Source organism: Ostrinia furnacalis, unplaced genomic scaffold (genome assembly GCF_004193835.3).
Source record: "Ostrinia furnacalis isolate ACB-3 unplaced genomic scaffold, ASM419383v2 OfSCF2505, whole genome shotgun sequence".
Classification (NCBI taxonomy): domain Eukaryota; kingdom Metazoa; phylum Arthropoda; class Insecta; order Lepidoptera; family Crambidae; genus Ostrinia; species Ostrinia furnacalis.
Window position 1 is genome coordinate 20,446 of NW_021132744.1, and position 21,060 is coordinate 41,505.

The 21,060-nt window shown below is 33.6% G+C and overlaps 3 protein-coding genes and 1 long non-coding RNA gene across 4 annotated transcripts; 2 read left to right on the forward strand and 2 right to left on the reverse strand.

Annotated features, from left to right (window-relative positions):
* Positions 1 to 1,858: 1,858 nt before the first annotated feature.
* Positions 1,859 to 2,483, reverse strand: LOC114355774 (uncharacterized). The gene is made up of 2 exons (XR_003656137.1): positions 2,266 to 2,483; positions 1,859 to 1,892 (listed from the first exon to the last, which is right to left on the reverse strand). It is a non-coding gene; the product is annotated as an uncharacterized LOC114355774 (long non-coding RNA).
* A 1,331-nt stretch (positions 2,484 to 3,814) lies between these two features.
* Positions 3,815 to 4,880, forward strand: LOC114355775 (uncharacterized). Its single transcript, XM_028308793.1, has 2 exons — positions 3,815 to 3,822; positions 4,486 to 4,880. Exons 1-2 carry the CDS (start codon positions 3,815 to 3,817, stop codon positions 4,838 to 4,840), a joined length of 363 nt encoding a protein of 120 aa, XP_028164594.1. The 3' UTR covers positions 4,841 to 4,880.
* Positions 4,881 to 9,310: 4,430 nt separating this feature from the next.
* On the forward strand, positions 9,311 to 10,165 carry LOC114355777 (uncharacterized). The gene is made up of 2 exons (XM_028308796.1): positions 9,311 to 9,649; positions 9,757 to 10,165. Exon 2 carries the CDS (start codon positions 9,760 to 9,762, stop codon positions 10,156 to 10,158), a length of 399 nt encoding a protein of 132 aa, XP_028164597.1. The 5' UTR covers positions 9,311 to 9,649; positions 9,757 to 9,759; the 3' UTR covers positions 10,159 to 10,165.
* A 4,906-nt stretch (positions 10,166 to 15,071) lies between these two features.
* LOC114355776 (uncharacterized) lies at positions 15,072 to 18,356 on the reverse strand. The gene is made up of 2 exons (XM_028308795.1): positions 16,785 to 18,356; positions 15,072 to 15,773 (listed from the first exon to the last, which is right to left on the reverse strand). Exons 1-2 carry the CDS (start codon positions 17,368 to 17,370, stop codon positions 15,289 to 15,291), a joined length of 1,071 nt encoding a protein of 356 aa, XP_028164596.1. The 5' UTR covers positions 17,371 to 18,356; the 3' UTR covers positions 15,072 to 15,288.
* Between the last annotated feature and the right edge of the window lie 2,704 nt (positions 18,357 to 21,060).

Consider the following 21,060-nt stretch of genomic DNA (forward strand, 5'->3'; position numbering starts at 1 on the left):
AAAAACATTGAGTTGGGACAGAAAAGTTCTCGAGCGGCAACCACGGGCCGGAAGACGTAGGTATCTCAGTATACACCTCCCACTAAGTGGACAGACGACGAAGTCCCTGTCCCATATCTAGTTCAGCCCAGTGCAGGACTGGTCGTTAGGAAATGCTTGGGGTAGGCCTTTGTGCAGCAGTGGACGTCATTTGGCTGAAAGGAACGAACGAACACAAACAAAACACAACAATAGTAGAAGGAAAACATAGTGGAATGAGCCAGTGCCAGCCTGTCACAAATGCGATGTCCATTGCAATGGGACAAGTTATGTCGTGACCTACGGTGACAAAGGCCACGACGCTAGTTTACAGTAAGAGACTTGGATTATTGTTTAAATAAATTGTAAAAATAAACAAAAGGGGAGGTTGGGCATCTCACGTGAGGAAAAGTGATGATCAAGCTCAAGAAGGAAGCGAGTTTATTAATTTATTTATTTAAAGACTTTATTGCACACTTAAGAATGTTCCGTACAAAAAGGCGAGCTTAATGCCATAAGTCATTCTCTACCAGCTGACCTTGAGCAAAACAGAGATATTGAATAGGCGGTGCTAAAAAGCTACAAAAATTTCAAAAAAGTTTCACCCGAACCCTCAACGATAGATTGTTGTTTTAACGCTAAAAGCACGATGTTGTTTCATGAAGCGCTCCATCATCATCATCATCATCATTTCAGCCACAGGATGTCCACTGCTGAACTAAGTAACTAAGAACACAATACTTATGACTATAATATTTTGTATATTTTAAAGACTGTAAACCCTTGAAAAGGAGGCTGACAATAGTGACTGAGTTTCTTGCGCTGCTTCTTCTCAGCACTGGCCCATTTATTGTCCCGAAGCAGTGGTAGGGTTAATATTGGGACGTGTAAAAGTGCTTTCTAAAAGCCTATTTGCAATAATAAATGAATTTTATGAATTTTTATGAATTTTAAGTCTCCCCCAATGACTTCCAAATCGCACGGTTGGTAGCGGCCTGCATCCAGTGCCTTCCTCATCCTACTCCACTCCAGAACCTTGCTGCCCCATCAGCCGTCAGTTCTGTGTACTATGTGCCCTGCGTACCATGTAACTAAAAATTCATGAAATTATGCACAGTTTCCCAACACTCACGCGTCCCTACCTCGAACTTTTTTTGAACTGAAATTTTTGGCACAACCTGTACACGCCTGCCCGACCACCACTTCGGGACAACATATCGGCTGGTGAAATGGCAAAGTGTAGATTATTTATTTACCTATTTTTCATTTTGTCAGCTACTTCACTGTGCACAGTACCTACTTACTGTAAGTACAGTCATAATGTAAATAAGAGGTTATCTATATTTCTTCTTTCTTCTTTCTTTTCAGCCAAATGACGTCCACTGCTGGACAAAGGCCTCCCCCAAGGTTTTCCACAATGAACGGTCCTGCGCTGCCCGCATCCAGGCTCTTCCCGCGACCTTTACCAGATCGTCGGTCCACCTAGTAGGAGGCCTGCCCACGCTACGTCTTCCAGCCCGTGGTCGCCACTCGAGAACTTTCCTGCCCCAACGGCCATCGTCTCTACGAGCTATGTGCCCCGCCCACTGCCACTTGATTTTAGCAATTCTGCGAGCTATGTCGGTTACTTTGGTTCTCCTGCGGATCTCCTCATTTCTGATTCGATCACGAATTAAATCATGTCACTGGGGATCTGAAAAAATAAATAAAGCTTTAAATAAATTGTGAACAGTTTAAATACAGAACCGAAACTTCTAACAATATTGCAAAGTTATTAATAAATAAAAAGGTTACCTGTTTTAACCAAGATCTATAACGACGTTTTCTGCTTATTATTGTAGATATTTAATTGTCTTGCTGAGCAGTAGGTACTCCTGAAATAAAGAGAACTTTTTTTAATCGTCAATAAAATCTGTAATAAATATTAGCAAACAATTATCTATTGATTTTAGTATTTAAAGATTTTTATTTGTGATATATATTAAATATTTTGAGTAACACTATAATCAAAGCGAAGAAAGTTTTCTTTATAAATCAATGAAAAAATGGTTTATTATTCATAATTTAACCACGTATAGAAAAGAAAAAATTCTGCACTGACCCCAGATAGCTTGGGAACAGCAAGCGAGTGATGATCTTAAAGAGGTATCAAAAAAATGGTAATCTCTCTCGCAAGTTAAACGAAAATCATGATCCGAAAGTTATCCTATAAACTTAAAAGTATATGAAATATATAATTACACTTACATTTTAGGAAATACTGCACTGGTTTCACAGAGTTTTTAAAATGTGCACTTATACTTTTTAATTATTACGTACATGACGAACTTGCACTCGATGAAATCTAATGTCACACTGTACGTTGCATCGCGTGGATCGTGGGAATGTACGAGCTGCAATTTATAGTCCAAGAGTAAGAGTTTTATATATTTATCTGTAAACCTGTTCATTTTAAAATGGTTTTAAAGTTTTGTTTCGAATTTTTGACATTTTGCATTATTGTACATTTATGACTAACTACTATACTACTATAAGTACTTACCTCTTTCTAATATTGCAAAAATAAAATAATCTTTTAAATCATTTATTTCATATTTAATGAAAATGTATATCAATATTTAACCAATCTGAAAATAAAATACATTTTATTCAAATGTTCAATAAAACATCGATTTAAACATCTCAGCTCCTGGTCTCACACAGCTTACTTGCAGATTCAGCATTAAATGCTTTGAATGTGTGTGCACGACATGTAACTTTAGATTTTTATTGTTTACTTCGTGTTGCATTGCAAGTTGAAACTAATAATTCTTTTTATCTTTCTATGTGACTCAATGGTGACTGATACATAATGCTTCTACCGTTAAATCTACCTTTATAAAGTAAGTCAATTTTTTTTCTAAATGCCAATGCATTGTAAACAAGATGTTAACATTGTGAGGAAAAATAAAATCGAATAAAATCGTGAGTAAAATTAGTTGGTTTATTAGTTTTCTGTTGGAAGCAGACTCAAATCAATGTAGCTTATTACAATTTAACTCTTTACAAATAGAATGATGGAAATTCGGTACTTGGAATACTACATAATTAGTATTTGACTAGCCATTTAAGAAATTAACCTACATACTTTAGATTCTGATTTCACTTTTACTGCAACATAGTGTAACACAATCATATTTCCTTTAAACGTAACATCAAAGTATGGGTAATATTTTAATTCAAAAGGTNAAAAAGGTACCTACCTACTTGCTAGTGATTTTTTTTTCTGTGCTTATCGAACATAAAAATACGGTCCAAATTTGTATATCATTTTATTGTTACTTTAGTTTTAACTAATTAGCTTAATTTTTGCTGACAATTTATTATTGATCACATAAATACAGAATTTCACCGCAAAAAATTAATTACTTTGTGAGATTCTTTGTGAATAGCAAGAAACAAGCTCCTGATTGTGCAAAATGTGAGTAAGTACTGTTATACATTTATTTTATACTTAGTTTGTTCTGACAAATAATTTTCAAGTAATGTTTTCTTTACTGAGTATTTCTTTACATGTTTTCTTTACTTTAGTATTTGTGTAAACAGATGTTACGGTCAAAGTGATAAATGTGAAAATTATGAATAATCGCCGGTTATTATGAATAATTACCGCATGATTTGGTAAATGTGATTAATATGAGGTCATTTATGTGTGTATAAAACTAAATAGGCGGCTTGGGGGGGGCCCCAAGGGCCCCCCCCCGCCGCACCTTAACCTATTTTTCACTTTAAATCAAAACATTATGTTATAGGCATCATGGAAAAGTAATATTATGCAAGAACCACTCCAAACTCATTTTGCCNATTTAGTATATCACAGATCGCCATAAATTATAGCCTATATGTTATTCTGGGTTATAAACAATAATAGAGACAAAAATAGCAATAAAATAATAGTATAATGTTAGCTAGAGACCTTTGGCTTAATTTTTTTAATTGTGTATACTACTGTATCTCATGTTGATAGCCCAATAAAATAAATAAATAAATAAATAATACTGTAAAGTTTCATCAAAATCTGTTCAGTGGTTTTTGCATGAAAGAGTAACAAACATCCTCACAGCCAGACATCCACACAAACTTTGCATTAATAATATTAGTAAGTAATAGTAAGATTTTAGTAATAATATTACCAAACTCCCTCATAATTATTCTACAAGCACTTAATTTTAATATTCCCTAAAAGGTAAATTTTTAATTTACAATGAGTTTTTACGAGTACTTACATAAAAATCTAAGCGAATTAAAGTAAAATAGTACCTAATTGTTTAAAGTACAACAGCTGATCTTTTGACAACTTTTTTGTACAGAGCATTCTTATGTGTGTTTGTGTGTGTGCAATAAAACCTTTAAATAAATAAAACTAACAAAAAATATATTCTATTGATAAAAATAATCATTACTTAAATAAATGTCTATTGTTCACAGACCAAAGAAAACGAAGAGTTTGTTTTCAATCATTAATAAGGACGAGCGGGCAAGTGCGAAGGAGACAACTCGTAGCATCGCATCGAGCTTTACATCGCGGGTGTCTTCGGGCCAGTGTCGTCGGACTGCAGTCACCAGCGGCGAGTTCTACATAGATTTGAAAGTCTACAACACCGACGATGTTAAGAACGTTCCACCCGAGGAGCGTTACAAGAAAGCGCTTGCAGCGGTAAAACTCCAATGCGGTGAACAATCCCAGGAGTGGGAGGCTCTACAAAGGTTTATAAGTAGCGCTTACGTAATTTTTGAAGAGTGCGAACCGACTTATTACAGTAACAAAATAAACATTAAATAATTTTTACTTGTAAATAAACATACTTATTACACAGTTTTAATATTATTTTTTACATTCGAATTATTCAACATTATTTCTAGTAGGTAGGTATAGAGACTTTATTGTTTATTAACTAATTCTTGGTTCTAAAATGCCTTTCTGTACTATTTGTAACGTGTCCATAGGTTCAACCTCTTGGGTAGGACACTTGCGGAGTCGCTTGCACAAACAAAAGAACTCCACCCAACCACACAGTGATGGTGTGGAAATCGTAGGTTCTGCATTTCGCTCTCGAATCATTTCTTACCGATTAGTTGCAAGTGAACTTGACCAAACTTCTATAGATATTTTCTTTAATTCTATTCATAACAAAATAAAATCACTTTTAGATGATGCTTTAAGAGTACATACTTGCATCAAAGTGAATTTTGAATTATTTAGCATTTTCCTGTTATTCAAAAATAATATGCAGGAAATGAAATCTTTTGTTACAAAGAATTTTATACTTTACCACAACTATGATTTTGATAGTTTATTTTCTAAACTAGTGAGTATATTGAAAAAGAAAATGGAAGAGTTTGAGGAAAGCGATAGTGGTTGGGCTTTTTTAAGTAATTCACATTTAGAAATAAATGTCAATAAGTACCAACCATTAGGTGGGTCATCTTATTTAAAATTACCTAAATTTATTCAAAATAAGAAAGCATGTATAAATATTCAAAATAAAGACCAGTGTTGCTTTTTATGGAGCGTAACAGCAGCTCTTTACCCTGCTCGAAATCATCCTGAACGAGTCTCGTCTTATCCCAATTTTAAAGATGTTCTAAATATCAATGGGATATCTTATCCCGTCACATTCTCAGATATTAGGATTTTTGAGAAAAACAATCCTAAGTTAAGTTTTATCATTTATGGTCTAAAAAATTCTAAAACCATTATTGGCCCCGTATATAAATCTGAAAATACCAAAAACAAAAAAACTATTCATTTGCTAATGTTAGAAAATGACGCGACGTCACATTATTGTCTTATCAAGGACTTGTCGCGGCTTGTCAGAAATCAAATAACAGCTCATCATGGTAAAATTTATTTCTGTGATACATGCTTAGTGTTTTTTACTACTTTTGATGAACTAGAAAATCATTTATGTAGCGGGATCGTCACTGTATTACCTGAAAAGGGGACCGTCATAAAATTTAATAATTATGACCGTAAACAAAATGTTCCATTCGTCATTTATGCAGATTTTGAGACAATTTTAGAAGTGCACAAAGACAAATCTGATACGCAAAATACAAAAACGCTGCAGCACCATATACCCTCAGCGTTTGCGTACAATATAGTCTGTACTGTAAACACTAGCTATAATCGGTATGTATCATATCTCGGTTCTGACTGTGTTTCAAAATTTATAGAATCTCTTTACCGTGATGTTCGTGAAATTCATGCAATCTTATCTAAAAATTTGCCTATGATTTTTACCGAAAAAGATGCATCCGAATTTTTGCAAGCCACTCGCTGTCATATATGTGATAACTTTTTATTTTCAGACAAAGTGCGCGATCACTGCCACATAACAGGATTATATCGTGGTGCAGCCCACAGATATTGTAATTTACAATACAAAATACCTAAGTTTATTCCTGTATTTTTCCACAACTTGGCAGGTTATGACTGTCATTTGTTCATAAAACAATTAGGTGAAATGCCTGGAAATATTAAGATTATACCTAAAACTAAAGAAAATTATGTGTCATTTACGAAATTTGTTCCGATTTCTGATCAAGAATTTATACAATTGCGCTTCGTAGATTCATTTAAATTTCTTGGCACTAGCTTAGATAAATTAGCAAAAACTATTAAAAAAGAAGAGTTTGATCATTTACGCACGCATTTTCCAATACCTACCCAATTTAATTTACTTACTCGCAAAGGTATATATCCCTACGAATACATGGATAACTGGGATCGGTTTAAAGAGCGATGTTTACCAGAAAAAAAAGAGTTTTACAGCTCCCTTACAAATGAGCATATTACTGATGAAGATTATGAACATGCTCAATCAGTTTGGTCACAATTTAACATCAAAAATCTGGGTCAATACACTAAATTGTATTTGAAAACAGACGTTCTCTTGTTAACTGATATTTTTGAAAAGTTTAGAAAAACTTGCAAATTTCATTATCAATTAGATCCTGCTTTCTATGTAACCGCTCCTAGTTTATCATTCGATGCAATGCTTCACAAAACTGGAGTCGAGTTGGAGCTCATAGATGACCTTGCCATAGTGCGTATGATTCAATCAGGCATCAGAGGAGGAGTATGCATGTGTTCGCACAGGCATGCCAACGCCAATAACAAATACATGAACGAATACGATCCCTTAAAACCAGATACCTTTGTAGTTTACATAGATTGCAATAACTTATACGGATTCAGTATGTGTCAATCTCTACCGCTGTCGAATTTTAGATTTTTAAACCAGACAGAAATTGAATGTCTTGATATTGTTAATGTTCCTGCTGATGCAGAGTATGGTTTCATTCTTGAGGTTGACTTAAGCTATCCGAAAGAGTTACATGACAGGCACAATGATTTACCATTTTGCCCTGAGAAATGCATTCCACCGGGGGGTAAGACTTTTAAGCTCGTGCCTAATCTTTACGACAAGTACTTCTACGTCATCCACTATGTTCACTTGAAAACATGTTTGAAACATGGGCTGATATTAAAAAAAATACATCGAGTCATAACGTTTCAACAAAGTCCTTACTTAAAACAATATATCGATCTAAATACGAGTTTAAGACAACAGGCTCAATCTACATTTGAACAAGACTTTTTTAAGTTGCTCAATAACAGCATTTTTGGTAAAACCTTAGAAAACAGCGAAAAAAGAGTTAATGTACATTTAGTTAACGAATGGAGTGACCACAATAATGTAACAAAAAAGAAAATAACTGCCAATAAATTAATTGCAAGCTCTAGTTTTCACAGTGCTTCAATTTTCACTGAAAATTTAGTCGCAATACAAACAAAACCTGAACGGGTGATTTTGGATAAGCCAATATACATAGGGTTTACGGTGTTAGAGTTATCTAAAAGCCACATGTATGACTTTCATTATTCAGTTTTTGAACCATCGTATAAAAACAAATTACAAATGTGTTACACGGATACGGATAGTTTCGTTTACCAAATTGAAACCGAAAACTTTTACAAAGATTTAAAAGAAACCTTCTTACATTATTTCGACACAAGCAATTTTTTCAAAGAAAATGTATATGGCTTACCGCTTCTAAATAAAAAGATTCCTGGACTTTTCAAAGACGAAATGGGAGGAAACATTATAACAGAGTTTGTTGGATTACGTTCAAAGTTGTATTGTGTAAAGACCATTAATACTACAATTAAAAAAGCAAAGGGAGTAAAGAAGAGTGTTGTTCGCGATATACAAATATCAGACTATAAAAAAACTTTGTATCACGGCAATATAGTGCGGAAAACAAATATTTTATTTAAGTCAATCAAACACAACATTTTTACTCGCAGTCTCAACAAAGTAGCGCTATCCAGTAATGATGATAAACGTTTTGTTTCGGCTGACAAGGTGTCAACAAGAGCTTGGGGGCATACATCCATTCTAAACATTTAACTAAGCATAACATTGAACCAAGAATTAGGTAATTAAAATTAAATTATAATACTTTCCTTAGTTGTACGATTTTCTTTATTATAATAGATAACCTAAGCTAATTAAGATAATATTAAGTTTCAAATAAATGTAATTAATTAATAAGGTACCTACCTATAAATAAATGATGACAAATTATTTACTTGGGTTTTATTTCTTATACGTAAAGACATTGGTTCACATTAACTCAATAAGATCATGTTTAGACATGTTTTAAAGTGTGATATTATTCATCGCATAGAAACGGTGAGATCGTAATATGACATCGATCACACGTTAGGAATCAATTTACTACATTTATTTTGCAACGCTGAGGAAACTTTTACAGGTTTGGACATGAAGTTAATTAATAGCACGTGGCATAGCCGGTGCGTCTCATGTTACCTATTTGATATAAGCAACCAATAGATTTTATTTNTAGATAACCTAAGCTAATTAAGATAATATTAAGTTTCAAATAAATGTAATTAATTAATAAGGTACCTACCTACCTATAAATAAATGATGACAAATTATTTACTTGGGTTTTATTTCTTATACGTAAAGACATTGGTTCACATTAACTCAATAAGATCATGTTTAGACATGTTTTAAAGTGTGATATTAATCATCGCATAGAAACGGTGAGATCGTAATATGACATCGATCACACGTTAGGAATCAATTTACTACATTAATTTTGCAACGCTGAGGAAACTTTTACAGGTTTGGACATGAAGTTAATTAATAGCACGTGGCATAGCCGGTGCGTCTCATGTTACCTATTTGATATAAGCAACCAATAGATTTTATTTAGTTATCAATTCGACTTTGTTGCGTTCAAACTTGTTTGGGTTAAAAGTTAAAATGGCTCAACGTAGTCACAGTCATCTTACCTCACCACAAGCCAGCTACGTTCTTTCAATCGATAGTAGAGTCCCCAAGCACGTAATTAAAATTGAAATTATGGAAGCAGTGGAAGTGTCAAACGATGAAGTGGACATTCAAAGTCGTGCAAAAACTCAATACATTGTGTACGAAAATTGTGATGATGTATATTTTAGCGCGCTGCAACTGATGTCACACATCAGTTCCAAACTGCGAGACCGCAACGAAAGACCTACCTTGTGAGTGGGAAATAATTAATTATCAATCAGGTATGTAGTATTTTAGTATTTTTAAGTGTTTTATTGTGTGGTTAACTATTTACCTAATTATTAGTTAAAGCAACTTTATTACAATTTATTCTCTTTATTCTTTACAGAAAATGACTGACGTATATGATGATTTTCCTCAATACGCTCAAGACCCGTTACAACAGTTCACTCAGCAATACAAAGATTTATTTGGGGTGGAATCGACGCAAATTGATCAAAAACGTAAAAAACGAGTTTCTCCAAAAAATAATAAGCGGATAACTCCAAAATCTTTTGTGGTGTGTAACGAACAGAAAGGCTTCAAAATGATCCAGATAAAGGTGGTGGACCTGGTCTGCGAGCGTGACCGAGCAAATTCGAACTCATCATCATCTACGTCAGATGCTGACAGCGAGTGCGTGTTACTTAGTGCCCAATACGTAGTCCATGACGCAGTGGACGAAATAATGGATATGACAGAATGTGTAATTAAGAAGATATCAAAAAAGTTAACTGGTTCTAACTTTTAATTGATTATGTTTTTTAATATAGTTGTAAATGTAATGAAATAAATTATTATGCAAAAACGATGTTTTTACTCAGTTCCCTAGGAATACATATTTAGGTATAAAAATAAACACAAAGTTTAATTCCATATTTCAATTATTTATTACAGTAAAGTGAATATTTATTAATTAAACACATTGTTATCTACACACCATTTCTTTAAACTTAAAACATTTCGTAACGCACAATACTTGTCATGATAAAAACAATTAAATAAAATTTTATCTTTACAATATAGTTCATTAAGACTATTCAAATTAGGAGTACCCTTACGAGTTATATCAATAACACTATTATTATTATTACACAACTCTTGCATCCATTTTACTTTTTCTTCCCCTTTGACTATAATTTTTTTATTTTTCAAAAAACCAGTCATCATTCTATGAAATTCTCTGTAGTCTATGTAGCCCTCACTCCATAAATAGCCTCTATTTCTTTCGATCCAACGAACACATTTCTTTTCTTCATCACTCAGTGCAGAAAACGGATACGGGGGCTTTATTAAAAACACATAGGTATACTCTACATTAGCTACTGCCATTTCTTTAACCAAGAATTTATTATTGCTGTCCTTAAACCCTTGCAAATCAACGATTACTGTATTATAATTATTCATGATAGTTTCTTTACAATGTTACTCAAAGGCTTATATTCGTATAAACAATCGTTTAAAATCAGGCAGTATGCAGCTGTCTTATCTGGAATTTCTTGGTCTGTCTCAATTTCGACTCTCACATCAATAGATCCTTTCAGTGTTTCGTGTTGTCGTGAACAGTCAATAACGAATAAAGGGGCAACGTCTCTAAATTCTTTTAAACTCAGCAACGGCTCTGAACGACGTCCGTGATACGACTGCTGAAATCTTGTATATTGTTCGTATAATAAAGTGAACTTGTCATCTGAGAAACTGATGTTCAACCCTTCATAGGGATAATACGACGAATTTAAAAAGACTCTTACATCACGTACATGACAATGATCAAACTCTGCCATTGACAATTGACTGTTGTGTTTGCGGTTGGTTTGTAAGGCTATTACAACAAATCGCGGTTTCTCTGTTTGGGATGCAGTTTTGATAGACCAAGTATGCTTACGTGTTTGAGGAAGTAATGGGTATTCATACAGATCCCAATTACGAAATGCTATAGGAATAGCACGATCTTTCTCTAAATGCTTTAATAAATTTATTCTTTCTCGATCTGACACTTTGATATGTGGCACTCTCCAAATAATTTTACTAATTATAATGTCATCTACAACTTCTCCTGTATTTAATTTGATAGAATTAAGATTCGTATTGCTTCTAAGTAACACTAACTCGTGTTTACAGTTCATGATTATTTTTTCATAGTCTTCTGCGAATCCTAATATCTTGTTTAGCGGAATGGATAAGGAAAACGCCCCACCTCCAGTATTATTGGTTCCCATAGTTGACCAACCCCAAACTCGTGCATATTTTGATTCATTTTCATTTAGCGATAGATAAGATTTTATTGTTGTAGTTATACCTGCATTTTTTATTTTATCTATTTCTACTCCATTCAATTCATACCGAATATCTTGAAATAGGAACAATGCCGGATTATTAATGAAATGTACCTCAGATATTTTTGCTTTAGTTGTGGTGTTATAAACATTCACTTTCCCCTCGATATACAAACTACTAAGTGAAGGCAATACGTATAGATCTTGTTGATTAATAGGAATTCTTATTTCATCATTCTTGTTGAAACTTGTCACGTACGGTTTGTATGAATGATATTCGAAACTTTCAATGCTGTTGTCGTATGATGTTTGTTGAGATATATTTAGAATATTCATTTTATCAACCCGATTAGCCTTAGAAATTCTTTATTGGTCTTGGTAAGCTTCTTTTTTAGTTGAAACGGTGTGCTTTTGCGAGATGATCTTCGAGGAATGGCTTGGGTATACGACTGAGGGGGGTTTTTATTGAAATTTATCATTTTTTTCTGAAATGTAAATACAGCTGGACTTCTTCACCTCGTAAATTTATCTCTTTATTGTCAGCGTCCAACAACCGTATATTGATAGCACTTATAGAATTTTGATTAACAGGAAAATAAATTAAGTTTTTAGGTATCTCAATTATTCGATAACCAGGTGGAACATTAGGCACAAATTCATAAATAATGTGACTGGCTTTCCCGTTTACAAAGGAACCACTAACTACGTCGCATTCGATTCTCACAATGGTTGTTGATAGAATGCTAACAGGGTACTGTGAATCAGTACTTATATTAGCTTGTATTGTCTCCATTCCAAAACCTAGTATTTTACCAATTGATTCACTTTTATTAAAATGAACATCTTTGGAGCAAAAAAGGTTTGTCTTCAATGTATTGTTATTGCAAGTTAGTTTTAATACAGTGTTCTTCATATTGTCTTTTAAATAATCACAAATATCCTGAAGCTCATAAGATCCTTCAGGAATTTCGATGATTTCATTTTCACCATAATGAAACTTATTGTTTCGTTTATCGATATTAGGAATAGAGTTAAAAGTTGAGAAATACAAAAGACCGCATTCATATTCTCCTCGAAGTTCCAAACTTGGTGAATAATTTGTTGTTAAAGAGGCTCCACTTCCAGTTAAAGATACAGTGAAAGACATTTTTATACTAACACATTTATTTATTTCGTTTGCTATTTAAATGCTTTTTCCAATAATTTCTTAAAAATTTTAGACACAAATGACCACAATTAGTAGTGCCGTAAGCTTGATGTCTTACATAATTGTAGTTTATAGGCAAGGCATACATATATTTCATTAATTCTAACGGTGGTTTTAAATTACCAAAACTATCATAATATTCTACGTAATTGTTTTGCTTTACAAAGGCCACCCAATGCGTACCTGGATTTATGTTGCTATCCAAATTTAATATTCCACATTCTATTTTTCTAGGTTTCAAAGGTAACGTATCTCTCATGTAAACACCGCGAAAGTAAGGAATGTCGTTAGCATGTTCCAAAATATCGAGGTTAGTGAGCGCACGTCTAGGTAGCCGCTTAATCAGTTTTTTGATGGGTTAAGATATAACCCTGCTCCTTTTTTATGAGGTTTAATATATAATCCTTTTCCAAGAGCCACTGCTTCCATCATTCTGTTATGTCTTTCAGATTCCTGAAGACTCTTCTGTGCAGCTTTAGAATCATTCACAGCTTTTGCTATACCTGCTGCTCCTCCAGCTAGTGAACCTAAAGCTGACAATCCCGCAAATATGGGAATAAGTGGTAAAAGTCCTCCACACTTTGGAAGAGGAATGATACGTGGCAAACGTATTCCTTTCTTTTTACTAAACAGTTTCTTTGCAACTGCATAAGCATATTTTATAACAGAGTTTTGATCCTTGGATTTCATTTTTTTCAATAGGGACTGTATTTTTTTCACACCTTTCTTAAATGATTTCATGCCACTGCCTGTTCTGATTTTTGCCTTCATAGCATTTTTTACTATCCATGATGCAATTTTTTCTCCTTTTCCAGCATCTTTCGATTTCAATCTCCTTTGAGCCATATTCAAAAGTTCCAAGTCGGCTTTGCGTCGAGCTCCAGGATCTTTATTATTGTAAGAAATATCGTGGTGCATGCAAGCGTTATCTAATTTGTTAACCCCTCGATCGCCTTTTAGAATCCGTTTTTGAAGTTTCGTACCGGGACCACAAAATTGATACCCAGGTATATGTAACTCGAACGGCAAATGATCTACCAAGCTATTGATTACACCACTGCCTTCCTTCATCGATAATCATCTAGTGTCCCAAAGAGAGATCCTGTGTTATTTATATACTTATCTAAATCACTAATTCACGTTTGTCTACCCAACTGTTCTCTTTATCACTTAGTCCTAACCATTTTACAAAAAGTTTGTTTTCTTTTTTCTTTATAACTTTTTCAATAAGGTAGATGTCTGGAAATTTAGTTTTTTGTAACTCGTATCCATAAAAAGAGCCTAGAATATTTTGGTTGTATTTGTCTTTTATTTGATACGTTTGAGGATAGGTATCATTAATTTTTACGATTTGAAATATTTCCGTAGACCAATTAGGGGTATAACCTTTATAGAAATCTCCTTTGTATTTACTTATACGAACAAAATCGTTAACTTTAAAAGTGGATCCTTGACGTACTGTCTTTGGCTTTCGGGTTTTAATGATATTAGATTTAACTAAAGCCTGATTCGCATGATTAACATCAATCGGTTTGAACTTTGTAATGCGGTGCAAAGTGTTGTTATAGCGATGCACCACGGAATCTAAATTACATTGAAACCATTGATATCGTCCGCATAGACTGAATGTTTTGTAAAGATGTGATTTTATAGTTCTTATAACTCGTTCTACTATAGAGGCTTTTTTAACAGAATATGTGGAATAATGGTTTATGTTGTAATTTTTCATTAACTTTTCAAAAGAATTATTATAAAACTCTGTACCCAGATCTGTTTGTAAATTGTTTGGCTTCCGTGTTGATTCAGATAATATACTTTGCATTGCATTTGTAACATATTGTTTAGATTTTGCTTTCAACGGTCTTACCCATACAAATTTTGATAAAGTATCAATTACTACTAGTACATATTTATATCCTTTATTATACGATGAATATTTTTGAAAATCCATAAGATCCGCTTGCCATAAATCATCTATTCCTTTAATGTTAGTATGACGGCGACAGAAATTTCTTCTTGCTGGCTTGTGGAGCTCGTTAACTATGTCTTGTTTACTCATTCTTATCAAGTTTTGAAGGTAACATAAGATCGATTTCTTTTTTTGTGTAATACAATTTACTGAAATTGACACTAGTTAATTTTTCTAAATTATTTAAATATTTTTTAATGTTGGTTTGAATTGATTTCATTTCATTTTTTAGATCTTGAACATATTTATCGACATACTCTTTATTTACAGCCTCGTCATCCTTTTCAGGAGTTGGTAGTCCTTTTAATCTCGATGATTTTAAATCAAAGTCGCCTGCATCTGACTTTATTAATGTGTTGGTAGGAATGTTATTAGAAAATTCAGATAGTCGTAAACGCTTATGAACGTGATGACCAAATTTATCTATATTCATTGCCGTCTGCTCGGCTTCTGTAGTTTAATGGTACTGTTGAATCCTCCAGATGGTAGCTTTATATATTTTATGTCTTTTATAATACCAGCTTCATGCAGTTCTTCTATTATTGCATAAATTTCATTATTAACTCCAGTGTTACCAGCTGCCCATGACCCGAGTAGTAATTTTAGCCTTTCTACTAATTCATTCGGATCATCCCAATAAACTAAATCAGTATCCTTCTTAACTTCTTTCAATATATCGATGCCTTCACCTCGCGGGAGACTTTCTACACTACTTGCGTGACTTCTAGAGAACTTAAATAAAGGTTTAATCACGTTCATATATTTAAATCCTTTATTACTGTTTATTGGTTTAAATGGATCGAAGTTACGTTTGTGTGCATTGGTATCTATAAGTACTAATTTATAATTTTGTAAATCCTCGTTTGTAATTATTTTTAAATTTGGTGCCTTTTGGTATAATAATTCTTTCAAGCCTGGAGTTTTTTNCAAAATAAGTCCATCGTCATAAACACGTGTATTACCGAGCATCAATTTTCCATTAACATTTCTAACACCAAAAGGAATATTTTGCATTACTTCAGATGACACAGACCATGATAAAGAATCATTAGCAATACTTGGTGATGACTGAATAGATTTAAATGAATTGTCATGGACATCGTGTTCATGAGTGGGTGATGTGGTGAGGGTTTTGTTAGGTGTTTTACAATCATCATTTTCTAAAATATCTTCATAATCATTTAAATTTTCCTCGTTGTCAACATCCGTTTTGTAGTAATCAAAGTCTTCACTATCAAAGTATTAACTGTATCCATCTCCTGTACCACATTTATAGCAAATAAATGATGATTCTGATTCTGATTCTGATTCTGATTCATCTGAATTATTGGATGACTGGCTTTCGATATGTTTAGTTCTTTTAACTGACTGGATTGGTTCTGTTTCTTCTTCGTTGTAGCGTTTGCCATCAGGTCTACTACTTAATAGTTTAAGAGGGTTCACAATAGGTTTAAATATTGTTTCCAGTGTCATATCATTTTTCATTTTTGAATCTTTTAACATTTCTACTTTTCTTTTCACAGCTGACGCTGACTTCAAAATTTGTTCCTTAAGGTTCCGCTCCATTGTTACGAGTTCCACTCTGTTTGACTTCTCAAATCAAACTAGGTAGTTTGTTGGAACGTAAGTAACAGTTACTTATATAAGAAATAAATAGTTTAATCTACTTTAATGAATGTATCAAACTTCATTCTATAACAACCTTTGTTTCGTTCACAATCCTTATTTATGACCACATAACTGTATGGCTTACCCCACACAGTTGAACACATTTCACGGAACTGAGTCCAGGTCATGTCAGACCTTACATGCTCATCGTAAATATGCCTTAGATTAATGTTGTCTTGTTTAAATAATATGATAAGGTTAGCATTATCTCTTACTAATTGCTTAGGTATTCTTGNGGTATAATAATTCTTTCAAGCCTGGAGTTTTTTTTAGGCTACGGCTTCCAATTTTCAAAATGCGTCCATCGTCATAAACACGTGTATTACCGAGCATCAATTTTCCATTAACATTTCTAACACCAAAAGGAATATTTTGCATTACTTCAGATGACACAGACCATGATAAAGAATCATTAGCAATACTTGGTGATGACTGAATAGATTTAAATGAGTTGTCATGGACATCGTGTTCATGAGTGGGTGATGTGGTGAGGGTTTTGTTAGGTGTTTTACAATCATCATTTTCTAAAATATCTTCATAATCATTTAAATTTTCCTCGTTGTCAACATCCGTTTTGTAGTAATCAAAGTCTTCATCTGAATTATTGGATGACTGGCTTTCGATATGTTTAGTTCTTTTAACTGACTGGATTGGTTCTGTTTCTTCTTCGTTGTAGCGTTTGCCATCAGGTCTACTACTTAATAGTTTAAGAGGGTTCACAATAGGTTTAAATATTGTTTCCAGTGTCATATCATTTTTCATTTTTGAATCTTTTAACATTTCTACTTTTCTTTTCACAGCTGACGCTGACTTTAAAATTTGTTCCTTAAGGTTCCGCTCCATTGTTACGAGTTCCACTCTGTTTGACTTCTCAATTCAAACTAGTTTGTTGGAACGTAAGTAACAGTTACTTATATAAGAAATAAATAGTTTAATCTACTTTAATGAATGTATCAAACTTCATTCTATAACAACCTTTGTTTCGTTCACAATCCTTATTTATGACCACATAACTGTATGGCTTACCCCACACAGTTGAACACATTTCACGGAACTGAGTCCAGGTCATGTCAGACCCTACATGCTCATCGTAAATATGCCTTAGATTAATGTTGTCTTGTTTAAATAATATGATAAGGTTAGCATTATCTCTTACTAATTGCTTAGGTATTCTTGAGTAGGTTTGATTAATATAAAAACAGTCAATGTTTTTATGTCGTCCCATAGCAAAATAATCACGTATATTGTTTTGATTTTCACATGCAACATCATCAAATACGAAAATGGATTCAGACAAAGCGTCATGTGGACTTAAAATGTCTTTATTATCACTATATTTGAAGTAAGATATGTCTGCAACTTTTCCAATACTTTTTCCAAAAACTGGTACTTAGGTTGATACAAGGACTTTGAATAAACATATAAGTTGCGAAAACGTGGTCCATCACGGTGTAGCAACAGACTAATTACAAAATTGGTCTTTCCACAATTTGATGGGCCACAAACAATGCTGCGAATAGTATTTGGTAATAAATTACCATGACGTTTAAACTCTTTCGAGGATACTGGACAAATACATTGTAATTTAAGAGATTCTTTTTGTTTCAGAAATCTCATTACAGTTTTTGGTTTAAACTCAACCGTTCTGATTGATAGGTTTTAATGGAATGATAAAAACTTTGTTGAGTTTATAATTTTTATAGGAATTTTGGAAGATAAAACTACTTTCAACACTCCGTTCGTAGTGTATTATTGGGCATTCTGTCAAACCAGAGTGAGCGCAGCGAACGGTCGGAAGCGAAGCGGACGACTGGGGGACAGAATGCCCAATAATACACTACTTGATGCAGAAGACAGAAAAGCGAAAGCAAAACTCATCATGACGATTGATCCCAAGTTATATGTACACATCAAAAATGAAACCAAAGTCAAGGACCTGTGGCAGAAACTCCAGAGGTTATTTCCGTACCGCGCGGGAATAACTTGACATCTCGACCTGCACTTTTTTTTTTATTAGCTTAAGCGCTTCCTCTACCTTATACCCTACTGGTATAAAAAACTCAACTCGAAATACCCAAAAATACTTGAAATACAGCTCTTGTTCATAAGTAAATATCTCTAATTTAGGCAATAAATATTTGACATAACGATATATCCGATTAATATTATTCTTAATAAACATTTATATTTCGATTTATCAATGTATGTCAGAACATGTATTTATTAATATCTCGACTTATACATTTATGGATTTTCGTTTTTAATTTGACAAAAACAGTTATCAAGTTATGATCCCCTCTGAGTACTAAACACATCCATGATATTAAAACGAAGATTACATCTTCATCTATCTATGGATATTATATCTTCATCATTGTCTGATGATCAAGCAGTACAAAACAATTTCAAGGAAATTGTTTTACTTTTGCCATAACTATCATTCATTGAGGTATTAGATTCCACTATTTTAATAAAAAATTGTGAATTTCGATAGCTGTAATAAGCTTGTCTTTTAATTTGGCTGTCATAATGGAAACATAATCAGATATTATGGTTTCCGAAAAATTTAAAATATTTAGAAATTAGCCATTTTACTGTCATTAGTTAGTGTAATTATTGCACACATTGTTCAAACCTTCCTTAGAAGCATTCAAATATTATGCATACAAATATTCAATCTAATCACGACATCGCGCCCAAGTGCACAACAATTAATCTTGGTATTGTCTTGACAATTTATGTCATGTACAAGCATTTTGTGCAAAGTGTTGCTTACGAAATTTTTTACCGCTCTAACAAAGAGCACTTAGTTTAGTCACAAGTTTAGTTCAATTAACATTGCAGGCTTGTGATATTGACACCTTGATATTCACCACTCACAGCACGAGGCATGATGCCTCGTCTAGAGCATATACATTAGGAATTAATCTTAATTATCAGAATTACTATATTATAATAGTTGCTTGTGTAGGGGACGGGATGACAAATGAAAACTGCTTATTTCAAAGTGCACTGTTTTTAATTGCACACAAATCACATACTATGTACATTGAGAGTGACAGACAAACAAGGACTAACAAATTTTTCCACAATCGGTTCGCTCCTTCCCCTCCCCGCCACCGTGCCCGCCCCCCCTCGCGCGTGGTGCCGCAGGNTCCTTTCAGTGTTTCGTGTTGTCGTGAACAGTCAATAACGAATAAAGGGGCAACGTCTCTAAATTCTTTTAAACTCAGCAACGGCTCTGAACGACGTCCGTGATACGACTGCTGAAATCTTGTATATTGTTCGTATAATAAAGTGAACTTGTCATCTGAGAAACTGATGTTCAACCCTTCATAGGGATAATACGACGAATTTAAAAAGACTCTTACATCACGTACATGACAATGATCAAACTCTGCCATTGACAATTGACTGTTGTGTTTGCGGTTGGTTTGTAAGGCTATTACAACAAATCGCGGTTTCTCTGTTTNACTTGTGAGGATCAGCTTTTAATGAACAAACAATTGAAATAGAACTAACGAACAAACTTTTCAGCAAAATCGTAACAATGCGTGCCGTGACGTGATATACTCGCAATTGAATGAAACAGTCAAATAGCCTCACACCGCCCGCAACCTGTCGTATTATTATTTACGCGCTCGACTAGCATGTACTTTGTGCCGAATATTCGGCGCTTCGGCCGACAGCGTAGCCGAATATTCGGTATTCGGCCAAATCACTATTCGTGGCAACTCTAGAAATAATGTACAATTTACCTATTTGATTTTTTCTCAGATCAGACTTTTAGCAAAATCAAGTTACGTAATTAATGTATTTTTTACACTAGTAAATCCCTCGACAAGTTTTTAATCTTTAAATTGATTAAAGTAATAAGTTGATGGGTTTGAAAGAATTTATGTTTTATTTTATTCTTTTTACAGCATCAAAAGCTTGTTTATGAAAAATATTTACTACATAAATTTTNCTCGAGCAAGAGCAAGTCCAAAACCAGCGCGTCGACCTCAACCGCTTCTACGCCTGCGCCTAAGCCGAGGAAGCGAAAGCCTGCCGCCCATTCCGTTGCGAACGTTGAAGCCCTAACTAGGTAAATTTCCACCTTTATAATCTAACTAGCTTTTGGCTGCGGCTTCACCCGCGTAAAATTTAGTATATCACAGATCGTCATAAATTATAGCCTATATGTTATTCTGGGTTATAAACAAAATACTGTAAAGTTTCATCAAAATCTGTTCAGTGGTTTTTGCGTGAAAGAGTAACAAACATCCTCACAGCCAGACATCCACACAAACTTTGCATTAATAATATTAGTAATAGTAAGATTTTAGTAATAATATTACCAAACTCCCTCATAATTATTCTACAAGCACTTAATATTAATATTCCCTAAAAGGTAAATTTTTAATTTACAATGAGTTTTTACGAGTACTTACATAAAAATCTAAGCGAATTAAAGTAAAATAGTACCTAATTTTTTAAAGTACAACAGCTGATCTTTTGACAACTTTTTTGTACAGAGCATTCTTATGTGTG